This window comes from Trachinotus anak, unplaced genomic scaffold, assembly GCF_046630095.1.
Source record: "Trachinotus anak isolate AG129_WGS33_773 ecotype Australia unplaced genomic scaffold, CSIRO_AGI_Tana_v1 ptg000008l, whole genome shotgun sequence".
NCBI lineage: Eukaryota > Metazoa > Chordata > Actinopteri > Carangiformes > Carangidae > Trachinotus > Trachinotus anak.
The window spans coordinates 18,947,270-18,974,144 of NW_027273859.1; the positions used below are offsets into that span (position 1 = coordinate 18,947,270).

Below are 26,875 nucleotides of genomic sequence, written 5' to 3' on the forward strand. Positions count from 1 at the left end.
TAGAAACTAGGCTGATATATAGTGTTGACACAGACACACACAGCCCTGTGATCCCTCCTGTTTCGTTACAGCCCATCCAGTCTGCTCAGTGGGATGACCGTCATGGTTAAAAGCAATGACCGTCACATCACGGCACTGACATCTTTACCGCTGCTGTCTGCCACCATGGGACCAGTCACCCTTCATAAACCCTTCACCCTGTCACCTCAAACACTGTTAAAAAAAAAAAACAAAAACCTCAATAGGTCACTGAGCAATGACCACAAACAAAAATTTTTGTACCAAAATGATATCTTTGAAAACAGCTGCCAAGCCTATAGACCTGCAGACAAGACAAATATGTCGTCATAACTCCACATACGTCCCTACACAATATATACAATTTTTTTTTTAATTAAATCCACTATGACTACTAAGGAGACCACTAAAGATTACAATATATTCTTCAAACAAAATAATAATTAGAATATCATGGGAGACATGAAGCATTCTTGTTTTGACATTCTTGAAAATTACTTTTATTTGTTCGTCATTTTAAATTGGTACAAACCCGTCAACGTGGTGCATTTCGATGTAAGATCAAACATTTAAGAAATGTGTTAAGTAATCGCACATACAATAAGTTAAAACATGTCACAAAAAATACCAGCGGGTACATAGCAAGAATGTTTTATCTACACAAAACATCCTAAAACATAGTAGGCCTACTGAAAAGATCATTGTATATATATTTTTTTGTCCTCTTTAGATTTATGCTCCAGTCTCATGCAGACGAGACTGAGGTCGCCTCAAAAGTACCTGTTCGATCTGAGTGGGAACCTTTTCCTCCTGAAATTACCCCAAGCGTTTAAATCCACATGCACAGTGCAAGCCTGAGAGGCAGTTCAATAGGCCCACTTACAGTATGGTGTGTGTGTGTGTGTGTGTGTGTGTGTGTGCGTGTGTGTGTGCGTGGTAGGCTGTTGCCAAAATGTATACCCAATCTTATAAATAACCGTTTGACATAACACAACTTCACCTGAACACAATAACATGTGTGCGTAAAGACACACTCAATGAAAACGTAAATACGACGGTTGTTTGGCTCTCAGTAATTAGGGCCTATAATCTAGAGATCATTACAATAGTATTTATCATCAGTAATTGATAAAATCCTTTTGAATTAACAAGATAAATAACCCCAAACCCAAGTTACTTTTTTTCCTCCATTTGTCCATCAGTGTTGTCCTTTTCTTTTTGTCATTATGTCTAGATGAAGTCACACACACAGTCTCCACGTTTCAGACGTGTCAGGCCTGATTAGCTCGCTCGTTCTCTCGTGTTGCTCTAAATAGCGGGAAAAAGAAAAAAAAAAGCAAAACAGAAACAGAGCCGCAGGGTGGGGCTGGGAGAGGGAGTGAGGAGGAGAGGGGTGCGGGGAGGGTTGTTTTTGAAAAGTCACTAAGTGAAACTCATGGACACTGTGTGCTCCAGCGCTTTGCGCCGCAGTGACGCGATGCTTGTCCCTCTCCACATGTCACTGTCCGGGGAACTACACAGCTGCGGGGAGCCCGATACGTTCGTTGGGCCGGAGAGAGAGGCCGACATTCCGTGGAAAGGCGTCTGGTAGAGGTGGGACTGCAGACCGGAGCCGTTGGATGACAGGCCGTTGGAGAGACCCATGGAGTTTGGTGGCGGGCCCGGGCCCAGGCTGCACTGTGACAGCGACTGCGCCATGCCCGGCTGACGACCCAGGGCAGGCGGCAGCTGCAGCTGGGAGACCCCCGGCATCCCCGTGGCCCAGCGAGAGTCGTTGGCGTGGAAGGAGCACAGACTGTTCTCCATGGCGGCCGCGGCAGAGAACTGTGGCAGGCCCGGTGTTGGGAGCAGCGTGCCCGGGGCGCGGAAAACATTGGTGGTCTTCTTCCTTTTCTTCCACTTAGCGCGTCTGTTCTGGAACCAAACCTGCAAGCAGAGACGAGACCATGAGCCTTCAGAGGGACAGACTGAGGAGCATGTGTCTGAGGCAGTGTCGGTTCATAATACACCGTAATGTGGGCAGCAAGGGGGCTGCTGGAAGCATGTCCCCACAGTAGCCTACAGTGTGACCATGGGAGAAAAACAGCCCACGATCAGGCACCATATTCTCACTAAAATCTCGCCATATCTCACACAAACGTTAGGCTGTAATAGGACATTTGAGACAACATAATATTAATACAACTAAAGGGCGATGTGTAATTGTTCATTTTATGCCACAGCAGCAGAGAAGCACAAATCCCCGTCAAGCTGTGGGGCCTGGTCTGAATCTGAACCTGCAGCGAAATGAAATAACAGGAAATAAATATGCACTAGTCCTTCCTCAACCTTCTTCAATCGACCGAATAGACAAGCAGAGCCTTTACAATATTAAGAGAAGCCTCTCAAAAACAAGAGTCAGTAAATACCAACCATTCGGCTCCAGTCTACATATTAACATGTGTTTTCCAAGACGCTGGAGGTGAAACTAAAGCAGTGAAAACACCAGTGTTATGGGTGTGATTGTAAATACAGCCCAGTGGCCTGTAGGGGGGGGGGGGGGGGGGGGGGGGGGGGTTATCACTGGAGTTCCGCAGCAGTGGCTCCAACAATTCGTCTTCCTAACATCTTATTCACAAACAGATTCATTCAAAGAATTGGCCCCCGAATGTTAAAAAACAAGCGTTTCTGCGGCCCACACACTCCGCGTGGACAAATCTAATCCACCCATCCGTGCGCACGCACGCACGCGCGCACGGCTATAAGCGCACGCGCCTGACTTTTTATGAAGATCCTCGGGCGTGATTAATGCGCGCGCGCGCGGGGCCGCGAGTCGGCGCCTGCGCGCGTTAAAAGTATGAAAATCTCGCGCTCATTCCACTCAGCCATCCGTGAAAACGGCGCCCAAGCCCATTACACTCGCTGGGGGGAAAGAAAATGCAATTTCTCATTCCATTAAAAAAAAAAAAAAAAAAAAAGAAAGAAAAGTACAATATATTCTCGGGTCCTATTAAGACGTCGCTGATGGAGCATTTGAAAGGAGAGGCCGCGGCTTCACCAACAGCGCGCAGGAGCCGACCTGCGCTCGGCGCCCGGGATCCTGCACTGGATGCAGCAAAGAATTGATTATTAAAGTGACTAATGATTATACTGCTTTTTATTGCTTTCAGTGGGATCATTTGCATGAATTTCACATCACTGGTTAATAACCCGTTCGCTGTTATAAATAAGGCTGAAACTGGTTGATAATGTGTTTGGTTTATTAGAGCCTGGTCCCGCAGGCTTGTTCAGAAAGGAAGCTCTGTGTGTGTGTTAGCCACTGTAAACTGTACAAACATAATTTGTATGTTCAGTTACTCGAAATACAAATTATCAAATAAGATGGCAAATGTCACCACTGTAAGCCACACATTCCCATCATAATAAATGTCGTTGTAACAAATGTTTGTTAAAAGGGGGGAGTCATATTTCCTTAACGAAATTCTTTTTAAAAAAAAAAATAGAACACTGTAGAATATTTTGAGAACTTTTATGGCCATCTTAACTCCATATATTTGTAATTATCAAAGCGTTAGCACTTATGTAATTTTATCCAGTTGTTGCAGGTCTAAATTTAAGATTTGTACAAAAACAAATGAAAATCAGGCAGCTGTAAAGAAAGATATGAAGAACTTTCATACCCCCAGTTTTAATATCTTATGGAAGCAGCCACCACAGATGGCCTTATGCAGTATTTTCTGCAAATTGTAAAGGGGACCTCAATATTTTTGACAGTAAGAGAACCAGACTCCTGCTCGTTATCCGCAGAGGAGAAATGTTTCAGCACCTTGGACAGAGACGTTGTATATTAGAGGGGGCCGGCTTCTTCAAATTAAACATTACTTACTATCAGGCTAAACCTGAACAAACTGTGGATATTTAAATCATATAATTCAATTAAAATAGACGTACTTTTTTCGAAAACAAGTGTTATTAGAATATCAGAGCACAACGAATCTATCCTTCGTTTTTTTTTTTTTTTAGGCACACACACTGTTTTTTATGTGAGTATAATGAGGCAGGACATGGAAACTCGTGTAGCCTACATAAGATAATTATCTTTTAAGGGATTGTATTACTCTAATGATTGTATTACTTTAATGACAATCTACACAATAGTGAACTTTAAGTCATAGTTTGAGGTAACTTAGACTGTTCCAGTGATGCCAATGGGCTGCTGTTAGCTTAGACTTTTCATGTATTTACACCCAAAACGCTAATCGCTAGAGGAGATCAGTGACATACAACTGAAAATACATGATAGTAAAATAAAAAGAAAAACGTGAATAGAGACATAACTATATTTTACACACGCACAGGGGGGACATTGGTCCTGAATCCTCTCTCTTTAGCTTATTTTTGATCACTGCCTTCCAGACGGAATTAAAGGTTTTTGGACACTTGTATCTGAAAAAACCCTACAAGACCAAATGTGGAACCAAAGCCACACCCTGCCTCATCACGCCAGTGTTTGCATATTGTAAAAAAAACAAACAAACAAACAAACAAACAAACAAACCAAAAACCACATTGCACGGGCGTTTACCTGCACTCTGGACTCAGTGAGGCCGATCCTCAGCGCCAGTTCCTCCCTCATGAAGATGTCAGGGTAGTGGGTTTTGGCGAAGCTGCGCTCCAGCTCGTTGAGCTGCGCCGGGGTGAAGCGCGTCCGGTGCCGCTTCTGTTTCTGCTGGCTGGAGGACTGACCGGAGCTCTGCTGCGGTTGCTGCTGCTGCTTCTCCTGCTCCTTCCCGTTCACCGGCATGCCGGCAGAGTTGGATCCCACTGTGGCGATGTCTTCTCCCGGCAAGAGGGTGGTTCCTTCTACTGAGTCTGAACCAGGGGCCATGTCTCCCGGATGCCCCTGGTCTGGCACCCCACCTCCCAGCCGGCACTTGAGAGCCTCTCGATGTCCGAGTAACTCCGCAGCATCCTTCATCCCTGAGGGGATGAGGAGGAGAGAGGCTTTGAGTCAATACACGGCAAATCTTAAGGCGCAGCATCCTTAAATGAGAGTTACATGAAATCGCCTGGCTTCTTTAAGAGACAAGCAGTAGGTTAATTTAAAAAAACAAAAAAACAACAACAAAAAAAAAAAAAAAAAACACGACAATAAAGTCAGTAGCCTGTAGCTTGAGTCATAATTTTACACCGTAATTTTCGCTGTCAGATCATTCCTGATAAATTACTGTAAAGAACTGCTTCCAACAACGATAAACCACTTAGCTGTTAACACAATTAACTACACAGTCTATTTATCATTTGAAAAGGTTAAACAAGAAGTTGAAATCTTACACTGGAGTTTAGGGCCGGGGTTTAGTGATGATAACTCACCGAGCCGAGCATCCAGGAGGTCGGCATGAGAGAGCATCGCGTACCGCTCCAGGGCGAAATGCGCTCCAAAAAAACCCTACAACTTTGGGGCAATTTAAAAAGTATATATCGTCTAAATGAACGAAAATTCGGTTTGTGGTTAAAAAAGGAGGTACCTTGCATTATAATGTCCTTTAGAGCGACGGGGAGGCGCTTATTAGTTGAAAGAACCCGTGAGCTTCCTCAAATAAGAGCCAATCAGAGCGAGAGCTCGGAAATGTCAGCGACGTGACTCCCCCCTCTTTTTTTTCTTTTTTTTTTTTTTTCCATACACACATACACACGCACACGCACAGACTCAAACGTGCACGAAACACTACAATTCAATCCAATCCTCTGCCATTCCGTCCTCTGATTTATTAGCTTTTCATGCTCAAATTATTCCACGTTAAACATCTTAATGTGTTTGTTTAATCTCATGTAGGCTGTGCCATGACGGGACTCCTGTTTGTAGATAGGCATACATCTGAAATACCGGAGGGGAGGTCATGCAAAGGCTTGTTTTGCTTTGACAGGGGAGCTTACGGTTATTCGAGACAGAAGATGTAATACCATTAAATAATTATCCAAATCCAAATCTCAGTTTTCAGATCACCGGACTATGTCAAATAGCCCGTTTACAAACAGTGACCCTGCTTCAGAGAGGGAGGGTTGATTTCTCAAATTGACGAAAAAAGCCTATAAATTCAGAGCACATCCCGAGCTGATTACCCTCTGTAGGCCTGTATTCTTTTTTGTTTTTGAGAGGAATGGCACAGAGGGTGCACTCCGTACAGATCACGGTGTGGACTTCAGTCATAAAAGGGAACAAACATCAGGAGGTGGGGGAGCCTTACAACACCAGGCCTCCTCTCAGCCCCACTTCCCTCCCGTCCTTGGATCACAAACAAAACGAATATCGCTCCCATTCCCCCATGGCAGGTGATTTGTTGAAACAAATGGAGGAAATAAATAAATAAACGAATACAGATGGATTTAAGCTCCGTTAGTGATCGGCCGCTTTAACTCCCATCGACTTTTCATCAGCGCGGGGGCAATTAAAGGTATTTAGGCCTGTTTGGTTCAAACAAAATCAGACGTGGTAGACCTTAAACGATTGTGCCCCTTTAGCAGTGGTCCATAAGTAGGTCTATTATACAATTAACAGGACAGTCATTGATCTGCGCCTCTCCTACTTCTCCAGACAGTGCTGGTTAGAGAGGGCTTTTGGCAGATGTCAGGGTGAGCCTGGTGAATAGACCTCCGCCTGGGACTAAATAGGTTTCTTTGCAACCGCACAAAGGAGGCGTCCGAGCGAGGACTCCTCTCTCCTCCCGCACCACATGGAGGCAGCTCATCTTTTATGCTCCTCAACAGCAATCTGCCGGGACGCGGGGAAGTAGCCTATATGTGGCACAGCGTGAAAACTTAAGGAAATGGTCTGGTGCATGGTCCACTGAGATGAGGAAAGCTGTGACCAGCTCCCGAAGGTTCAGGATAAGCAATCAGCAGCAGCAGCAGCAGCAGCAGCAGCAGCAGAGCCTCGATTCGTTTGATTCAGAGGTGTAGACAAGGAGAGAGGAGAGGGACTGTCTGTGCTGGGAGTTGTAAGGCCAGCCCTGCGTTTGTGAAGGGCTTGAGTCAGGAGAGACGGTTTGTACGCTCCGAAAGTTGTTTGATTTCCAGTTAGTAGAAGCATGGAGACAACTGGTGTAACATAAAAAATCAAAATTAAAATTTTTAAAAATAAATCAACTTATCACATGAAGGTCACGGATAATTTTGAATACATTTATGAATAATTTATGATACTGTTATTATAAATGACGAATTAAGCAAATGTAACAATAAAATACAAAAATTCAAATTCAGGAATATTTTAAAGCCATTTTTTTTTCAAGTTATTATATGGGACTCATTTGATTAAGAAAATTCTAACATAAAAAAGTACATAATACCACTAAAAGGAATGCAGTTATTAGTCTATTATTATTATTATTATTATTATAGTCTATTTATTTATTTTGCAAAAAGTCGTATTGTTGTATGTTTTCCATTCTTTGTAGGCTATACAATAAAAATACAATAATTAATAAATAATGAACAGATACTGATTTAAGCAACAGCAATTGCTATAATAATAATAATAATAATAATAATACGTATTTTTGAAAGTATAAAGTAAAGTACTATAGCACAAAGCGTAATTCAAAATTATTAATATGTAAAATGTAAGACTTAAAGGTTGTAGTTATTTTAGACTTGCATGATAAATACTGACAGTGTGGTTTGTTGCAGTGGACACAGGGAGCTGGATAGCAGACATCCCCTCAGCTGTCCGATCCTCAGGCTCTAACTTATTGCTGTAATAAGAGGAACCCACATGAAATGGGTCTATGTCTCACTCAGCCTCCCTAACTGGACCACATCAATCTTCCCCAGTAAAAACACACTCACATACAATCCTCCCGGGTTAATGCGGCGCATCTGAGTGCGGAACGGCTGTTTACACGCGAGGAGACACTTTTAATGGAAGCGCACCAAAAACAAATGCAATTTTGTAGAGCAATTTCAAAGATCAAGAATTCCGTGTCCACCCTCTCCGCGCTTTTTTAGCAATCAAACTGCGTTAAATCCATTGCTCATATGGGCCTTTGCAGAATAGGTTAGAATAATACAAGTAGCAAAAGGCAGATGCAGGGATGAGATCCTCTACACCACAACCAAATTGTAACATGGACCAGCGGGCGAACTGGTTGTTATGTTCAGGCCTATCGCTTCGCCCTCGCAGACATCTGCATTCACTCAGTTATCGAAATCTAAAAGGAAAATCGATTTTTCATCTGCAGAAACGGCTGTCTAACAAATCACACTGTAGTTTTGTGCAGGTGATTTGATGACAGCCGGATAAGGAGCAAGGAGCCGGCCAATATGTGCGGTGCGTCCGAGCCCGAGAGATGCAGGGAGAGAGGCGAGAGTGGACGGCCGCAGACAGAGAAGCCCATTAGAGGCTTCCCTCTTCGGCCACCCAGCCTGGCTGCACCACCCCGCGCATCTCATGCCCCAATTAGGCCCGCTGCCCTCCGCCTGGTCTCCGCCACTGCGTGATCTGGTGCACGGAGCGGTAATCACAGCTTCAAATAAAATAATCAGCAAAGAAGAGCGATTTCCTTAATGAGGAAGAAGAGGCGTGTGTCACGGAGAGGGTGGTGTGGTGGTGGTGGTGGCGGCGTCTGTGCTTGGAGGCGTGTGTGTGTATGTGTGTGTGTGTGTGTGTGTGTGTGGTTGGTGATATTGGTTGGGGTTATTAAAACAGCAATGAAAGTCACAAAGGTGTCATTAACACACTGGTGTTCTGTCTCAACAGCTCTAAAAGTGTCTCATTGCTTCTGCTGTTAAAAGTTGACCCCAGAAACACCCAGCGTGAACAGCCACCTCATGCCAGTCAAAATGAAGCTAAAAAGGTGGAGTCTTTCGACGTGTTTATTGGTTCAGTATCTCCAAGGGAAAAGTACATTCATGAATACACAACACCTCTTTCCCAAGTATTGACTGGACTTCATGGACATCTACTGTGGCAGAATCAAGAGGTTTGTTTGCCTCCGAAAGGCTCAACTGTACAGTTCACCAACAGTTCCCAGATCATAAATAAAATGATCTTCACACCTCTCAACATAACCAGAACAGTCCTGGTTCTTTCTTAAATCCATCAGCTGGAAACGTTAATTGAAAAACCTGTCAAATTGTGTCTTCAGTGTTACTGCCCCACTTGTATGGAAAAAGGCCAAGTGCTTCATAAAACTGTGCCATGTTTGTGATGATGTGATGATTTAATGAACAGCTCGCTCTCCACAAAGAGACCATAAATATTGACTATTCAGCCGAAATACTCTTGCTCAACCAAGAGACTTTAACGTCTGATTAGCCGCCTAATTGACTAAAAGGTGGCAGCACTAAACATCACACACAATCATTCAACGCCCCTCCAGCAAAAGGCCGGTGGACCTGCTGATGCTGGCAGCTTAGAATCACAATGTATCCAAATCATAGATGCATTTATCATGCATCATCCTCTTAAACTCAAAGGAGCTGGACCTGCCTGTGCATTGTGCCAAAAACAATTGTAGCTAATTTAAAGGACTTCTAGACTGACACATTTCTGCACTTTCCCCTTAAAATCAATAAAAGGCTGAAAAATAGTGTTGGTGTTAGTGTTGGGGGGTGGGGGGTCTACAAATGCATGGTGATCAATTTGAAATCAAAGCTGTTTTCCTCTCTTTCTGAAAATGGACATTTCGGAAACACAGGAGTTTAAGGCCACCGGCAAAACAAATCTTCTCTGAAATCTGGGTTGACAGTTTATTGGCTGAGAGTATCTACTGAGGTTTGCAGCACAATTCTGATAAAAGCTTGATTCCTCTGGATCGTGAGCCCTCTATGTTTTCATTAGGTCTCACTACTGGCAGCAGTGTAAAGCAGCGTTTGCTTGAATGTGCTTTTTCCTCTTTGATAATTTAATTTCTAGGCATAAATACTGTCAATTTTTTTAATTAATCCTATTTTATCTTAATCAGATTTAAAACAGAAGCTAAATATTTAACTCACAGAGTTAGTGTATTAAGCATAGCCTGTAATCTATTGTATTTACAGGCTGACCTCAGTCAATTAGGCTTCTCCAGCTGTCTGCAGATCTAATTCCTTCTCCTCCCAGACACCTTGACTTTCCCTTCAGTTCTGCTCCAGCTATTAGAATATGTTCTTTCTTAAGTCCGGTCATTAGTAAGGTCCATTACTGTGGTTCCATCATTAGGAAGCTGTAATGCATCATTGAAGGTAATGAGTGCCTTACATTACAGGTGCCAGCGAGCCTTAGACACACTGAGCAAGACCCTTCACTACACTGCAGCCTGAAAACAACTCCACTTTTACTCGTTTTAACACCAGAAACTGTCAGATTAAGGCTCGACAAAGGCTAGCCAGTGATCAGATGTAACATTTAAAGTGCCAGGAAAGATTTTATTTATATAACAATACCAGAAATGCTTTACGAGTAGAAGGACGCTAAAGTAAAACATCACTGTTTATGATTTAATAGTTGCAGATGGTGAGAATAACTTGTGCTTATTCTTGTAGCAAACACATGTACCTGCAAATATATCCTCACACACACATAGCTCCACACACACTTGTGCTCCTAAAATACCAGATAAAGGGGAGGACTTGGGTCACTAGTGTCTCTGAGTAGCTTGAAATTAGAAACATGTGCTGGTAATTATCAGCCTGCAGCAAAGCCACATCATGCAATTTAATGCCTCAGCAAATTAAAGAATAAATGGGATCAGTCTCTTTGACCTTGCTCACTCTGACTTGCCGAACTTGATCTACCTGATACTTCAGCGTGTGAGGCTCACTCACTCTGAGGAGACTTATATAGGCAGGCACACACACACACACACACACACACACACGTTCAGTACATGTGCACATAAAAACACATCCTGGAAATAAGCTCTGGCTGATGGTGTAATGATTGGCATGATGTGAAAGCAATGCATTAAAACCTATAAAATAAAACGAGAAAGCACACACACACACACACACACACACACACACACACACACTTGTTGTATGTCTCTGTTGTCGCCGCCCATCACAACCTCGCAGCTTCCTTGTGTTTTCAGTGCGTTACTCACCCAGCCAGTTCAGCTCGTCTCTCACTTCACAAACCCCACACTTTCCCATCCATCCATTCTCTTTATCACCCTCTCCTCGTCTCCTCCCTCCCTCCCTCTCCCCCCCCCCCTCTCTCTCTCTCTCTCTTTCTCTCTCCTCCCTCCTTTCAACCCACCCCCGCCACATTTCTGCTGCTCCTCTGCTAAACACGGCGCACTACCCCTCCCAAGATTAATTGATCATCAATTTAGCTCTAATTTGGACCAAGTCAGCTGGTAAATGGGGCAGTTTTCCCTGATTGTTAGTGAAATGTGTGCAAGTACATTGATAAATTTTGATTATTTATCAATTACAACCAAATGAACTAAATCTATTGAATAAATTCTAGCCTGATTGCCATAATAGAGTTTGAAAATATGGCTATTGATAATGATTCCGGCTAATAGTCTTTTCCGGCCGTGGTTGCCGGCTTGTCGGAATGACAACACAAAACTCATTTTTCACAGAATCAGCTGAGTGAGTGCGAGGCCGATCTTTCATTAATCAGTCGCATTACGGAGCTGATACGCCGTAATACGCGACGCTTTCCTCACAAAGACTCAAACACTTTGTCATATTTTATGTCAATTACCAGTCATTTCGTTGTGTTCCATCAAGACATCTTGTAATAGTTAACATATGCTAAGGTAAAGCTCCCCCCGTCCCGCCCCCCCCGGGGAGCTCCGCTGGCGGATGATGCCGTCTCTGTGTTTGGGGGAGACAGGGGCCTGATGATGAAATGGGCCCTGCTCTTAATTTCTTATTTTCCTGAGCCGAGGCGCTTATGGGAAGGGTGGAGCAGGGGCTTTTTTTTTTTTTTTTTTTTTTTTTTTTTTTTTAAATGGACCTGCCACCGTGTTTTCCCAAAGTTAATGGAAAAGCAGCTTGCTGGAAAATAGGAGAGGGAAAAATTGGAATTAGGTTCAGAGGCTTTCGCACACAATAACAAGGGATGACTATGAGCTACGGGCCTGTTTCCACACTGACATACAAATTAGAGCTGTCATTTTCTCACGGCGCCATCAGCTTAAATACATCTTTGTTGCTTTTTATTTCCAATTTTACCGGAAAGGTGTTGGGACACGACGGCGTGGTCTGAAAGCGTCTTAAAAATCCGTGCACTGTTCAGTGAATGAGACTGATTCGCTCTTAAACGTGTCTTGCATTTGCCCTCTCCGGGCTGACCGCTGGGGGGAAGGAAGGGGGATGAAATAAGTGCGATATCAGCCTTCCTTTTTAATCAACGATATGAGCCCCTCTGCACCAATCATGGCTGCTGGAAGCAACTTAATGATCGGCGTTTAGACTGGGCAGGTAAACCGCCGCGCTATGGAGCCAACACAGGGGCCAACTGCAGGTGAATTAACCCAGTCCAGATCTAATATGCTGGTGTCAGCTCTGGTTAGTGCGTGGCTAACTGTGGCCTGTATTGGCAGTGGCATAGCGTCCAACATTGTCTCCCTCATATGCCAGCAGGCAGCTATCTATAATCGATGGCCACTTTTAATTGGACAGGCTGTCTGTTAGTGGACGCCGAAGGTTGTGCAGGGGGAGCAACACTGTATTTACCACATGGTTATTGTGGATAAATAGGTTTGGGACATTGGAGCTTTTCTCTATAAAAAGCCAATCAAGGCTTCTGCTGTTGCATGACAGTCAATTAAATTTAGGAATTTCACACAGTGACCCTTAACAATTTATAAGGATTCCAGTCATAAGCTCTGTAATAAGCAGGAAACGCCATGGATTAAAATATGGATATATCTATTCATCAATCAAAATGCAACGAGGTCGATTCTTTTATACATATATTTTTACATGCTCCAAAACATAGCACTAAATAACTATTATTTGTCACTGTGCTCACAACACAATAAAAAAACTGCAAACGACATTGACATTATATTAACTCTGTAAACAACAAAGGCATTTCAACAGTTTACCATCTCACAGACCAATATAATTGTTTCCAGTTGTTTCCAGGGCTACACAAATAGAGAAACTTCTGTGTGTCATTTAAGCCTAATTGAACTCAATGGGCCCATTATATCCAAACACAACTAGCTCCCCTAAAAAAATATATAGGTTGATTGGTGTTTAAGATATGGAATCAATAAGGTTAGACAGAAATATCTCCACTAATGTAGTCAGTAAATGAAATCAGCCGCTATTAGCCTCATTTCTAACCAGGCAAGGAGGTCAGAGAAGAGGAGAAATGTGAATTAATTCTCCCTAAGCCGGAACGACCTACTGATGCTGGGTTGAAAGGCTTTTCATTCCACATCCACATACTATTCATTATTTCCAAAATGAGCTCCGCAGAGGTAGGCCGCACTGCCTTGACTAATAGGCCTAAGTGACTTTTCCTTTATTTCACCACTTGAGGTGCGAGAGCCTGGGCCTGTGGCTGCGGAAGTTTAAAACCGGGCTGCATGTTGTTTGGAGCAGCTAAAGGCGCCACGTGATTAACACCGCCTTATCTGCCCTTTCTTTTCATTACTGGTAATATTAGGCCACTATCTTCTAAAGCGGCTGACTGCCAGCGCTGGGAGCAGGCTGGAGGCAGGAGACAGAGGGCCACCGGCGGACATGCTGCTTTTGGCGCAGCCTCTAATTGATATTGAGCGGGCTGCTGGTGAGGAGCGCGCAGGGCCACTGCTGGCTAATCTATGCTTTAATCAGTGTGTGTAATGAGAGTGGCGGCACGCTCGGAGAGAAAAGAGACTTACAAGCAACGTCTGTCGGGGTCCGGAGGAAAATATTGGGTCTAATTGTGGCGATTAAAGAAAAACTGGAAGACACCGGGTTTGTTCTCTGGAGCGGGAGAAGGTGTGAGGAAACCCCACCCTGAGCTGGGCCCTCAGGCCGCTGTCCGAGGTGCTGAAGCGGACGCAGGTAACTCACGCACGGGCCTGCACGCCCCTGAGCGAAAACGTATGCATCTTCTTCAAATCTTCAAATCCAAATTCTCACAATTACTGCGCCCATATACACCTCACAAGAGCCTGATCACGATTCTGGTGAGGTAAGCTCATTAGTGAACGGGGCCGCTATTGTAACGGAACAATCCGTACCGGGGGGGGGGGGGGGGGGGGGGGGGTGAGAGGAGGGAGGAAGGAGAGGCCGCAGGCTGAATAGCAAGCGGAACATTAGTAGAGGTGTGTGGGGGAACACTGTCAGGCAATTAGCAGGGCATTAGAGATGACGCACTCCCACATGCGTGCACAAACATACACATAGTTCTGCGCATCATGTGAGCGACCCCCCGCCCCCCGCACCGACGTACGCACAAGCAGAGCTTCAGATGTCGTGTGAACAAGTAGAAACCCCAGCACAGTGTAATGCAGAGCCACCAGTTGTGTAATACAGCCAACTGCGGTGAAACCTGTAATTCTTAATCGTAGCTGACGTGTTTGTCACAGGTGTCGGTTTAACTGGTCATTTGTGTTGTTATTTTTGCATCATGCAAGTTTGTAATGATTTTTGCTTATCCGTAGAATTCATTTGCATATGATGTAGTTCCAGCACGGAAAGGATGTTTTAAAACACTACAATAACAAGTCAGTCTGTGTTGCGTGCATTTCATCGGACAGGTGTTCCTATTTTTCTGGTCGCTCAGCGTGAGAGTGGGGGGGAGAGAGAGAGAGAGAGAGAGAGAGAGAGAGAGAGAGAGAGAGAGTGAAACAAAGCAGCGCAGGGCAGCCGAGCGCCATTTTACACCCAGAGTCTCAGCAAAGCTGTCTGACAGTCTGCCTGCGGCTGAGATTAGCCTCATCTATCCGGTGTCAGTGACGGTCGTGTCCAGAAAATCACAGTATAAACGGGTCTGACTGAGGTGGGAGGGAGAGAGAGAGTGGAAGAGAGGGAGAGGGTGGGGAGAGAGAGAGAGGTCAACTGAATACTCATACAAACAGACTGAAATTGACATTTCGCTGCGGTGCTGTGGGAATGTGCGGGGAGGAGAGGGATGGAGGGATGGACTGGGTTTCCATGTGACAGAAACAGAGCACACCTCAGTCTGAGTCCACTTCCCGTCCCCGGTGCTAACTCTTCGTCCTTTCATCAATCACACCTGCATGGGTTTATATGGCTACACCGTGTGAACAATGCGCACACTAACACACACACTGGTTCCAAATAACGCAGTTGATGTGTAAACATAACCTTTTATTTCAAAGAGATTATTATCACATAAACCCCCCCCCCCCCCCAACCGAACAAAATGAGATATCCACCAATCCACAAAAGTGACAACTTGTAACAAAATGATTGATAGCACAAACTGGAAAGAAATCATGGCACTTTTAAAAGGTGAGGAGACATCTGGAGTTATTGGCTGACAAAGTGATTACACCTGCAACAAAGTGGATCCTGTAAATTTAAGAGACATGACTGATGAAGCCCGGTCGCTGTTGTTATTAGAAAGGATATTCTGTTTTGAAGTTCCTTAATCGTCTTATTTAACTACAATCATTTGAAAAATGAAGTGACTGCGGGGAAATTTGAAATAAGACCACATCCTGTAAATTTATGTGATAAAAATTCACTCGCAGACATTTCCTTGATTAAACCGGTGCTTTAAACGGTTGTTATCATAATTCAGAATTCCTAACCTGCAGAACATAAATTACGTGCATTTAAATGTGTTGTAGCTTATTTACTAACTGTTACTATTTTTATTCTATTTATTATTTGTCACATTTCGAATAAAGAAAATGAAAAGCAAACACCGGAGCGTTTTCTCTCCGTGTCTGTGCTCCCCATTTGGAAAATATCCGGCGGGACGCAGAGATGGAGATATCAGGAGCGATCATATTTATGAGACTTTCTGACAAATAGGCGCAGTTACGCTCCGCCGGCGCACTGCCTGTTTACATAGACCAGCTCCATCCGAGCGCCAGGCGTTTATGGACCGTGTGTGTGTGTGTGTGTGTGTGTGTGTGTGTGTGTGTGTGTGTGTGTGTGTGTGTGTAGGCGTGCGTTGTCCAAAGACGACCTGATGACCTTGGAGAGGGTCACCTGTGAGGAAGTGATGCATCCTGGAGGGACAGGAGACAGACCAGAGCTTCCTGGAGGCAGACACCTCCGGTAAACCCTCCAGCTTGCGAAGCTGCTGAAGTTTTGAAGGTGACTGCGAGACTCCCCCTCATACATCTGGAAATGCCAACGTCCTGTATGCACTCTGCCTCTCCTGGGCTCCCCTGCGCTCTAACTGCCTATTATGGCTCATTGAACGACCCGGAGTTATTTCCTATACAAATAAAGTGCCTTTGAAAGAGATTAGAGAAATATGTATGAATTTCAGCTTAATTTATTTGATCATTCCACATTACAAAGCAGCGTAGTGCTCAAATGTGATAACAAGTTTTCTGTTCCTTTCATTATGTAAGAGAAATTAGACCTCGATAGGATTTCACTGGGGCGCGGTGGTTCCTCGGATGAAATGTAATTTGTGGGGAGAATTTGTTGTATCTGTCACAAATATTCCCAATTAGCTGCGTAATTATTTGAGGGTTTCTGCAATTACGGCTTAAAGCGGTAAATTTGAAGCTGTGGCTGTCCCTAATTGGTCTAGATTTGATATTTTGCATATTTGCATAATGAGGAAATTGGGAGGAAATTGTGTTCACCCATTTGTGAAGAATTCTATGAATTTTATGAATCTGAAAGCCATCCCCTTGCGGTCGGTGACTTTGCCTCGGCTCCCAGAGGAAGCAGGGCGGGGGCGCGCAGGGCACGGTCACGTCTCCATGTGCGCCCCAGACGCACTCAGGGTGAACGCAGAGAGCTGTACAGTAGACTCTGCAGGAAGTGCTGCAGGAAGCAACGCTTTGGAAATACAATGCAAAAATATTATACTGGCTATTTTTGATTGATTAAAGGAACAATAATAGGGCAGTGGGATGTTGAAGAATATACATTTGTGACGGAAGCTGTGTAATGGTATTTGCTTTATGCCTCTGTTCACTGGTTTATTGAACATTAGCAGAGGACCCATGGCTATCTTTTCCAGCAGTTAACAAACAATACGACTGTATGGGTTTTATTAAGGAGCCTTTGATTTTGTCATTAGGTTTATATTAGATAATTCATCCAGATTGGTCCGTGAGACTTAATTATGCATTATCACAGTGTGCTGATTGATATTGAGAAAGCTAAGTGTTCTATGTAATTGGTAATAAAGAAGGTAATTTTAGAAATTTGTCCAATCAGTAATGATTATGAGGCTGTGAGTAGGTAATGATGTTAACCCTAGTTGCCTCTTACACAGTCCACCTCAGGCATATCAAATATTAAATATAATAAGCTCTACAAAACGAGGAAATACCCTGTTCACACACATTAACACTGGTGGAAAATTCCTGCTTTCTACAGGTAATGAAATTTTTTTTTTTTTTAAATCAGTGAAAGAAGCCAAACCTCAGGTAGGCTACAGTGAAACACTTCACCTTTGTGGTGTGACTTAGATACGATATTACATGAAGGATCCACCTGATAATAGTGGTGGTGGAGTGTGTGTCCTGTTCATGTGTAAGGGGCTTCAGCCCACTGAGAGCCGTATATCAGAAAGCAGTAAAAGAGGGACGCTAAGAGCACCGATGAATGTCTGAGAGATAGATGTGTTAAGTGACCTTGGTACATTACACTCTCCTTCAAAGCCAGAGCAATGAAGATTAGTACAGTCTTATCTTGCCACGCCAACTGTGTGTATGTGTGTGCGTTTGTGGTCTTGAGACTGTATCTTATACCCTATGTCCAGATTTTGTTACAGGAGTGATATCACTTTAATGTGTCTACAGGTCTTGTGTTTTTTTCCTTTTGTGCACATAGTTTGCAGATAAGTGTGGTTGTGTTTACATTTTGTGTGTTTATTGCTTTTTAATCAAGGGCTGCAACTACATTTTATTTTTATGATTGACTACCCTCCTATTTTTTTTTTTCCTAAATTAAACAATTAATTGTAACTCATCAAAATTTCTAAAAACCCAAGTTGATGTCTTCAGATGTCTTGTTTTGTCCAACCAATAATCCAGAGTCCAAACATATTGAATCTACAATCATACAAACTAGAGAAAAGCAGCAAGTCTCACTTACAAGAAGCTGAAGCCAGAGAACGCCACTGGTTAATGTTTGTTAATAGTTGTGGATCAATTTTCTGCCCAATCAACCGATGCAGCTCTTTTTTTAATGTTAAAGTCTTAAAGCAATGGTTGATTTTTGTTTTCCTTGAAAAGGTGACAAGCTTCTCAGCCAACAGTTGCTTGAACATCTGAATATTGTTCTCAAAATTTATATGTCAGCAAAGACCCTGAATTACAGCAACTGTGGTCTTATTAAGAGGGAAGAAAGCGAGCCGAAAACAAACACAATCACATTGATTTATGGGAGGGGTATCACACAAAATATCCTTCTTTAATATTCACAGGCAGCTCATAAAATAGGCTGCATAATAATTTCACCATTTCATGGGATATTAGACCATAATGACCACAGTCCACCCCTCTATACCCCGCAGCCCTACAGGCTACACACACATATACAGATATACACCTCAACCCCTGGGCAGACCAGTGTCGGGGCTAATTTATAGGTGAAAATGAAAGGCAAGCTTAATGTAATGGCTCCTTATAGCCATGACATATTATTCGCACCATCACGCCATGGGTTCAGAAGGAGGAAGATTTTGAAACAAGAAGGAATGTGGATTAAAGTAGGGAGCAGGTCAAGTGAAAGAGAGAGGGAGAGAGGGAGAGAGAGAGAGAGAGAGAGAGAGAGAGCAAGAATGGGAGATAGAGACTAAACACACCAATACAGGGATTGGAGGGCTCACAGCACACATTTGGGTTTTTGGTTTTTTTTTTTCCCAGGGAAAAAAAACAACAGCAGCCATGAATGTGTTCCCAATGAATCTACAACTACAAGCCTGAACAAATAGAATCACACACACACACAAACACAGCGGCGGCAACAACAGCAGCAGCAGCAGCTGAAACTGGCGTATTCTACTCTTTGAGTTAATGGGAATAAAATACCTCAGTGGATGAGTGCAGATGTGTTTGATACAAATAGTCATTTTCCTATTTGCTGCCTCATTGGGCATGATGAATGATGGAAGTCAGGGAGGCGGTGTGATAAATGGCAGCACCTTGGCTCTACTGCATGGCCTATTGATTCTCCTTCTTTATTACCCCTCCAACCCAGCTGGCTGCTCTGCCCCCCCCCTTCACACACATACATGAGCACATACACATACACACACACCTCTACACACACACACACACACACACACGCATGCAGTGCTCGCAGAGAAACAAATACACAAGTGCATGCAGCCATGTGCTTGGTGAACACACACACAAACACACACACACACACACAAACACAGAGCATGCAACACATGCACATTTGGAGCTACACAGAGCAAGGGAAAGTGATGAGAGGCAGGAGAAAAAGAGGCAAAGAGAAAGTAATAAGAGGTTGGAGGAAAGGTGAAGAGAGCAAAGCAGAACTCTGTTTTCATATTTATGATTTAATAAAGCCATGAGGTGGTTGGCTAAAATTTTACATCCAGAGGATGAAATACCAAGCCAAATAAAACTAAAAAGAGAGAAAAAAAAAAATCAAAACACACGATGACTCAATTAAAGTGCTTTGTGAAGGTGATTCCATCTTCCTGAAATTGTTTGGTTCATCTATAAATTCCAAGCTGTCAAAGACTGAATAGTTTGATGAGGGATTGGCCTGTGTGTACAACGCCATCAGTCACAGAGACAAAGTGGGCAAGATAAATCAGTGATATGACCATCTCCTGAGCTCTTTATCGGGAGGTAATGAGGGTACACAGTAACATCCTAGCAGATTTCCAGTAGACAATCAGACAAGTCCTCCAACTACTGTTACTGTCACACACACATACTGTGAGTGAGGCAGAGTGGAATGACAGGTGTACTGTGTGACAACATGTGCACAGGTGAGCCAAAGGAAATACTTTCTTTCGGACAGTAGGAAAAGACACAGGTCAGAGGGACCAACGTAGCTGAGCGAGATAACGACGAAAGAAGGAAATGTCTCTATCATCACGGTCATGAGAAAAGCACACTTAGTCTTCCTTATCTCTGTGAACGAGTGTGAGGGAACAGAGAGATCAAACCCCGCTGACCTCTCAGACTTCAATTTACCTGCTGCATCTCCTTGACCTTGAACCACAGAGATAATAATTCAGGGTCTCGGGCTGGTGATGAATGGTTTGTGTTCATGTGTGCACATTTGTGTGTGTGTGTGTGTCCATATCTAATTCACAAAAGCAAGAATAAAAAATGGAGAGGCTGTGAGCTAGACAAACAGAGGTAAAATACACACATACATAAATACACACCTGCGACTTAAGTATGTGTTGTGTAATCTGTTAGACTAATAAATAACGTTGGCTGTTTTGCCAGTTACATTAAATATTAGTTAATATATGTTGACCATTAAGAGAGCAATTTGTTACAATTTAAAAACCCTCTATGAAGGGTGCCTTATTGGATATTATTTTTTTGGTAACACTTTAATTTAAACCACCATTTTTACCATTTATGAGCATTATATAAACATTTAATAAATTGTTGTTGGGAACACACTATAATGTGGGTGTAAGGAGATAATGGGTGTCTATTGATGTATTCATCAGGAACTACAACTCCCTATGTGGACGCCCATGTGTGGAGGCTGCTGTATAAGCAGACAATGACGGTACAGTACAACACAGAAGTTATAATTGTTGACTAATACTGCACAATGATATACACTCAGAAATGTCCCTATATCTGTGAAGAACTATAAACAATTTATTAAATGATTATTATATTTGATATAATATGATTATATTTATTCAATTTATTAAATGTTGAATAAGTGCTTATACATCCTATGGGGGGGTTAAGGGAAAGAGGTTTCAGAAATATTTTCCCATTAATCTTTCTTGGATATATGTACGTGGTACATGACAACAGAAGTTCACAGAGCTTGGTGAAGTCAGTCCACCAGATTTTTTTTATTTGATGCTGATTACAGTTTTTGATTACGTGTGTGTCTGTGTGTGTGTGTGTGTGTGTGTGTAGGTGCCATGAGCATGTGCGTGTACATGTGCAGGCTTGATGGCCTCCAGCTCACGCTCCCTGCTTTAAAAGTCCATTTGGACTCCTGCCTACAATCACCTTCTCGTCATCACTGTGGTAACAGAGCCAGGCCTAATTAGTATGCATTATCAATTAACAAACTTAATAGCCGGCAGATTGATTAGATCCTCAGTTATAGGGGCAGAACTCAGGCGAAACACTGAATGAAAAATAATCATACACACAGGCTTTCATGCTCACTCTCTCTCACTCTCTCTCTTTCACACACAAACACACACACACACACACACAGCAGCAGCAGCAGCCCACTAACCTTCTCCTCCTCCTCACTTGTGTAATTACTGTATGCATATGGCAGTGAGTGGATTGGGAATGAGGCAGTGTGAGGTTTTAAATAAACCTTCAGCTTATAATGAGTCAGGCCGCCATGGCTAGTTTACCTCTGATTGTGCTCCACTCTAATGAATGACAAACCCTCTCCACTGCTCACGTATGCACATATACACACACAAAACATGGACACTGTTTAACTGTGTACCAATACAATAAAGACATGTGCAGTGTGTGTGTGTGTGTGTGTGTGTGTGTGTGTGTGTGTGTGTGTGTGTGTGTGTGTGTGTGTGTGTGTGTAGAAATGTATAGGGTGCATCTTTCACTCCCAAACATTCACTGTATGCACAGCGTATACACACACACACACACACACACACACACACACACACACAAACTCATGTCCACACACACTGAGAATGTAATCAGGCGTTAGGTTTACCCTCCTATCAGTCTAATGGAGGTTAATGAATGATTAGGTCTAATAATTTTAGAGTGGAGCTCTGGCTTAGCCACACGATGCATCAAACGCTAAACAGACTGAGATCAACAACAGAGTGAGAGCGTCAGCAACAAGAAACAATCATCAGTGTTGTGATAGTGACATGAATGCAAAAGGAGAAAATGTCTGAAAATGAAAGGAAAACATTGCCATTAAATTTCAGATTCAGATGATTATGACTTTTAAAAGCTTTTTGAATTTTAAGGCCCGAGTACTGCGCTGTGCTCTCCGTGGTGCTGAAATAATAAGTTCAGAGCTGCTACAGTGAAAATACTCTGTTGGTAAAATAACTGAGATAAGAATATTTTACATATACAAACTGTGTCCCTACATTCTCTCAAAGAAACTAATATATCAGTTAAAAACAAGATAAAACAGTTAAAAGGAGAAAGCCTATAGCTGATTGAAAGAGTTACACATTTTTAAACTTTTATTTCATTTTCTTTCTTTGGATAGAATAAAATAATAGTGATGATTTTCCTTAAAATTTCCCTAAGTCACATATAAGGCTTTGATCTGATAAAGTTAAAATTGATTGAATTATACTACTAGATAGAAAAAAATTGATTAAAACTTAATTTAAAATTAAATCTGCATCTCCTAAATCATCCAGACTAGATCTGGTCACCCTAACTAACTTTATATTGTCATATATCTGAATAGGTTTTGACAGGTCTATGAAAACAATAGGTCTGATATCAAAACATACCGAGGCAACCTCTACAATACAAGCCATGTTGTAACAGGAGTGATTTTTTTAAAAGACCAATAACTCAGTTTGTTTTGGGATATTGATGGTTTGCTGAAGTGTGCACTCTTGGCACTCAGAAGAAAGAAGATAGTGAGGCAACAGTCAGTCAGCACTGGGATACTGGGTTTCTCTCCTGAGCCCTGGCTACTAAATGCGGGGCTATAGCATATAGGCCCAGTATAGAACCAGTGACCTACCACATCAGTGAAAGGCCAATTCATGGGCATTAAAATGCAAACGCACGCATATTTCACAGTGTTAAATTTTATGAAGCATTTAAAGCACCATCCCTCCAGTAGTAAATCCTAATGGTCTTATTTCCTATTCATAATATTCATACTCGCCACCTCTAAGAAGTGACATTAAAAATGTTTGCATCTCCACCGACTTAGAGGTTGAAATTAAACTGAGTTTGGCAGCAAAGACACACACATATTTGCACATAATCACGCACACACACGCACACACACGCACACACAGTGTGACTTTAGTGCAGATGTGTGCCTGGTTTCCTCTGCTGCATTGTGGCCCAGTTTGCAGCCATCTCCCCTCTGATGTATAACTCGTTGTCCAAGCCTTAATGTTGATTTATTATCCATCCATAAATTAGAAAAATATGTTTGAGAATTCCATGGCGCAGCCAGGCTCTGCGGACCGTCTGGGGATTGGCTGACGTGTCAGAGGCGCATATTGGCTCGCCAGGCAGCCTTTTGTTTCCCTGCACCAGCAGGCATTTAATGAGTGCTGATGGCTTAAGGTAAATGTGTTAGGACAGACAGCAACAACAGCCACAAAAACAGCCTGCTACATGGGAGAGATGTGGACCGGCTCAACGGCAGAATCCTGCACCTTTCCTTTACCGACGTCTGTGCATGTTAAACAATGACATGATTTTCATCATGAATCATTTGACCCTTTTCATGAAGAGTCAAATAAAGTTTCATAAGCAGTTCATGCTTATGAACTTCCTGAGTAGTGTTTTAACATGACCTTAAAGACTGTTTTGCTAATTTTACAGAGCTTCAGCCTTCCATTCAGCACTTCAATAAAATGCCTCTCTAGAGCCAACTCACCATATTAGCTCCAGTTTCAGCTGTATGCAAGCCTATTTTTTTCTTATCCTGCTATTATCGAATAAGGTTCATTATTACTGGCGATGATTCTCTAGCCGGTGCTGGCTGACTTGTGCACCGACATACATACTAATTCCTAATAAAGCCTCAGACATCTCTGGGGGTAGCATGTTGCAGCACAACCAAGACTGTGCCACGGTTCCATCAGAAATGTTTTTGTGCAGTCCCTATTAATCACAGAAGTAATCATAGGTCAAGGTTTAATTTTGTGACATAAAAAGCTGCCATGATGTACGCTGGAGCTTCATCCCCCATTTATCCAGAACAGCCTCTAGCTCTATGAGACACACTGTACAGTGCATAATCAACACACTGAGACAGAAACATCATTGTCATCCTGTCTTGAGCTGACACTGTCACTTCATTGTCATGGCTGTTAGGTCTGCTGTGCTGATGTCCTGCTCTACTGTTTATGTTACAGATGTTGCAGTAATCAGAGCAGCAGCGTGTGAAGGACTCAGCCTGCAACCCCGACCAACATCACGCCTGCAAAGGTCATTGTGGAAATGCTGGGTGATGGCGATGGCAGGGATAGAATGAGACATGGTTCCACTGAGATAACCCATTTTTCTCACATCAATACTTTCGCCATCAGCGGCTCTCTTAACTCTTTCGATGCTCATATTTCTCCCTGGAAACCCTAAAGAGACAAAAATAAATAAATGAATCACCTGACAATTCAATTTAAAAGCTTTGAAATAACTCAATAAAATGACTTGTTTTCATTTTTAAAACTTTAATAGCTGCCTCAGTGTTAAGTATCTCGTCTTGGTGACTCAGTGCTATATCAGCAATTAAGCTAATTGGACAATAATAGGGACAGTAAGGCAATCATGTGCTCAGTGTTTGTTCACAATCTATTATTAATCCATATTTTAATCTTCTTGTTAGAATTTTGAACCAATTACAGTGCTTGTCACAACATTAGCTGGCCAGTTTACTCTCAAAATGGCTTTACCCATTAGCTGGGATTTTGAGTGCCTTTTCTCATCTGGGAAACAATGAATCTCTCTCATAGAAACCCATATCAGTCAAGGCACAATTGCTGTTTTGATGCCAGCCTGGGTTGAGCAAACAACTGGTTTAGTTTTGGGGAGGGGGGGGAAATGATGCCTGCGAGACACACTTATTGTCCATCAGCTGGGTTAGCTATGTCTCAGTCTGAGCATTTATCCTGGGCCATAATGGGGGTGCTGAGTTGCTAGTGGCGGCCATTGTTTAATGATCTCCTTCGGCTCTGGGAGTAAACTACTGCGGTAATCAGAAGGGTAAACTCAGCTATATTTCAATTTGGAGAGCCGCTCTTCCGTTCAGAGAGGCCGCTCTGAGACGATAAATAATAGGACTATTTAGCCTATCCCACAGGCTGCCTCTCTGACACCTACCCAAACACACACACACACACACACACACACACACACACACATAAGTCAGCCTATAACAATTCATGTCCCTTCCATAAATCAGCCCCACTAAAAGCTGGTGATTAGCGACATCATTTAGCCCCTAAAACCCAAACAGCGACAACTGTTTCCTTCCCTGTTTTAGGGAGAAGATGGAGAGATGCACAGATGGTAAATTGGTTGCAGGGGAATGAACTTTAGCTGGATGACTGGACTTGGGAATGTAGAATAAATTCAATGCAGGTTTCAGTTCAGGAGCTGAGATTATTTGGGCTATTTATTGTGGCCAGTGATGGTTCTGACCTTACACATTACGACATGGTCACTAGGAAGATGATAGTGTCCTTTATGGAGCATGTTGTTGTTTTTAAGGTCAACAAAATTTTCAAGGCGAGCGCGTTTGTAAAGAGAGTAACTGAAAAATATCAGCTGGATCAAGTACTTCCTCATCTGATTTTGTTTGCAGTTCACTTTGTACTCTAATTCCACTTGAATGAATCCATGTAATGTTTACATGGCATGATGTGCTGTGATGAGAAAATGTCCGGTTTGAAATCAGAAAGCAAAGACAGTTCTCCATCCTTATTTCTAGAGCAAAACCACAGTAAACAGCAGACATATCAACATATCAAAAAGATTCAAACGTATTATTGTGCAAACATCTTTAGTGAGTAATTTTTTTACTTTTCCACATATTTCATTATCTTTGTCCTCTGTTCATCAAGCCACAAATTGACAATATTCAATTGCATAGTTTGCTCACCCTTTAAAACATCTAACAGACACACGGGTGACAAACAAGCAGTTCACATGAATTCTCGTCTTGTTATGCACTCTCGTGTTCCCTCCCAATCCTGGCCCTTGTATCATTTCTGGCTCCTGTTGTGCATTTAAATTTATGTTTTTACCACGATATATGGACAATTGCATTGTAATATTCCTCTACTTATTTTCTTATCAATAGCTCAGTAAGCCCATATGATTTTTTGCCATCTCTACATCAGCAGTGGAAGCAATTTTCAAATTAGAGTGGGCCACCACTGAAGAGTAAAACACTTGCTTGTGTTTATTTGCTTGGGAGAGGGTCATGTTGAGAAGCAGAAGACTCAAGTCCACAGTAGAAGCTCACAGTCAAAATAAAGTCAAAACTGTTGATGGCGCACCGCTGTCCTTTATAAATGTAACGGACTTTGTTTAGAGTAAAGACTATGAAATAAGACATAGATGTTGATACATCTGGTCTGCTACACAGAAAAAGGGATTATTACATCTTTGCTTTCTTTCTCTTTGTTTCTTGTAAGTTTTGTAAATTACATCGGAACAACAAATGATGTTGTAATAAGACAAATCTCTGCTTATTGCTTTTACTATTGGAATTGCATTTTCACTGATTAACAAAGAAGAGGGGAAAAAAGTAGCAATCACAAAAAGACAGAAAATAAATAAAAGTTTGTTATAGATTTGTGATAACACTAAGTTCTTAGACCATTCTACACCCAGCTCACATTTTCTTTTTCTTTTTCTTTTTTTTTTTT

The 26,875-nt window shown here is 42.5% G+C and overlaps 1 protein-coding gene across 4 annotated transcripts in view; it reads right to left on the minus strand.

Moving 5' to 3' along the window:
- Positions 1-488: 488 nt before the first annotated feature.
- Positions 489-26,875, minus strand: part of LOC139624279 (homeobox protein orthopedia B-like) — a 55,629-nt gene continuing 29,242 nt past the window's right edge. The window contains exons 1-3 of one of the 4 annotated variants that reach the window (XM_071483277.1): positions 5,332-7,122; positions 4,583-4,977; positions 489-1,944 (exon numbers count right to left, since the gene is read on the minus strand). In XM_071483277.1, the coding sequence (XP_071339378.1) occupies positions 1,441-1,944; positions 4,583-4,977; positions 5,332-5,407 (975 nt within the window). In that variant the 5' untranslated portion in view covers positions 5,408-7,122 and the 3' untranslated portion in view covers positions 489-1,440. Of the gene's footprint in view, positions 1,945-4,582; positions 4,978-5,331; positions 7,123-21,988; positions 24,578-26,875 lie in introns of those variants that run through there. The other 3 variants (XM_071483278.1, XM_071483279.1, XR_011691641.1) reach the window with 3 other exon arrangements.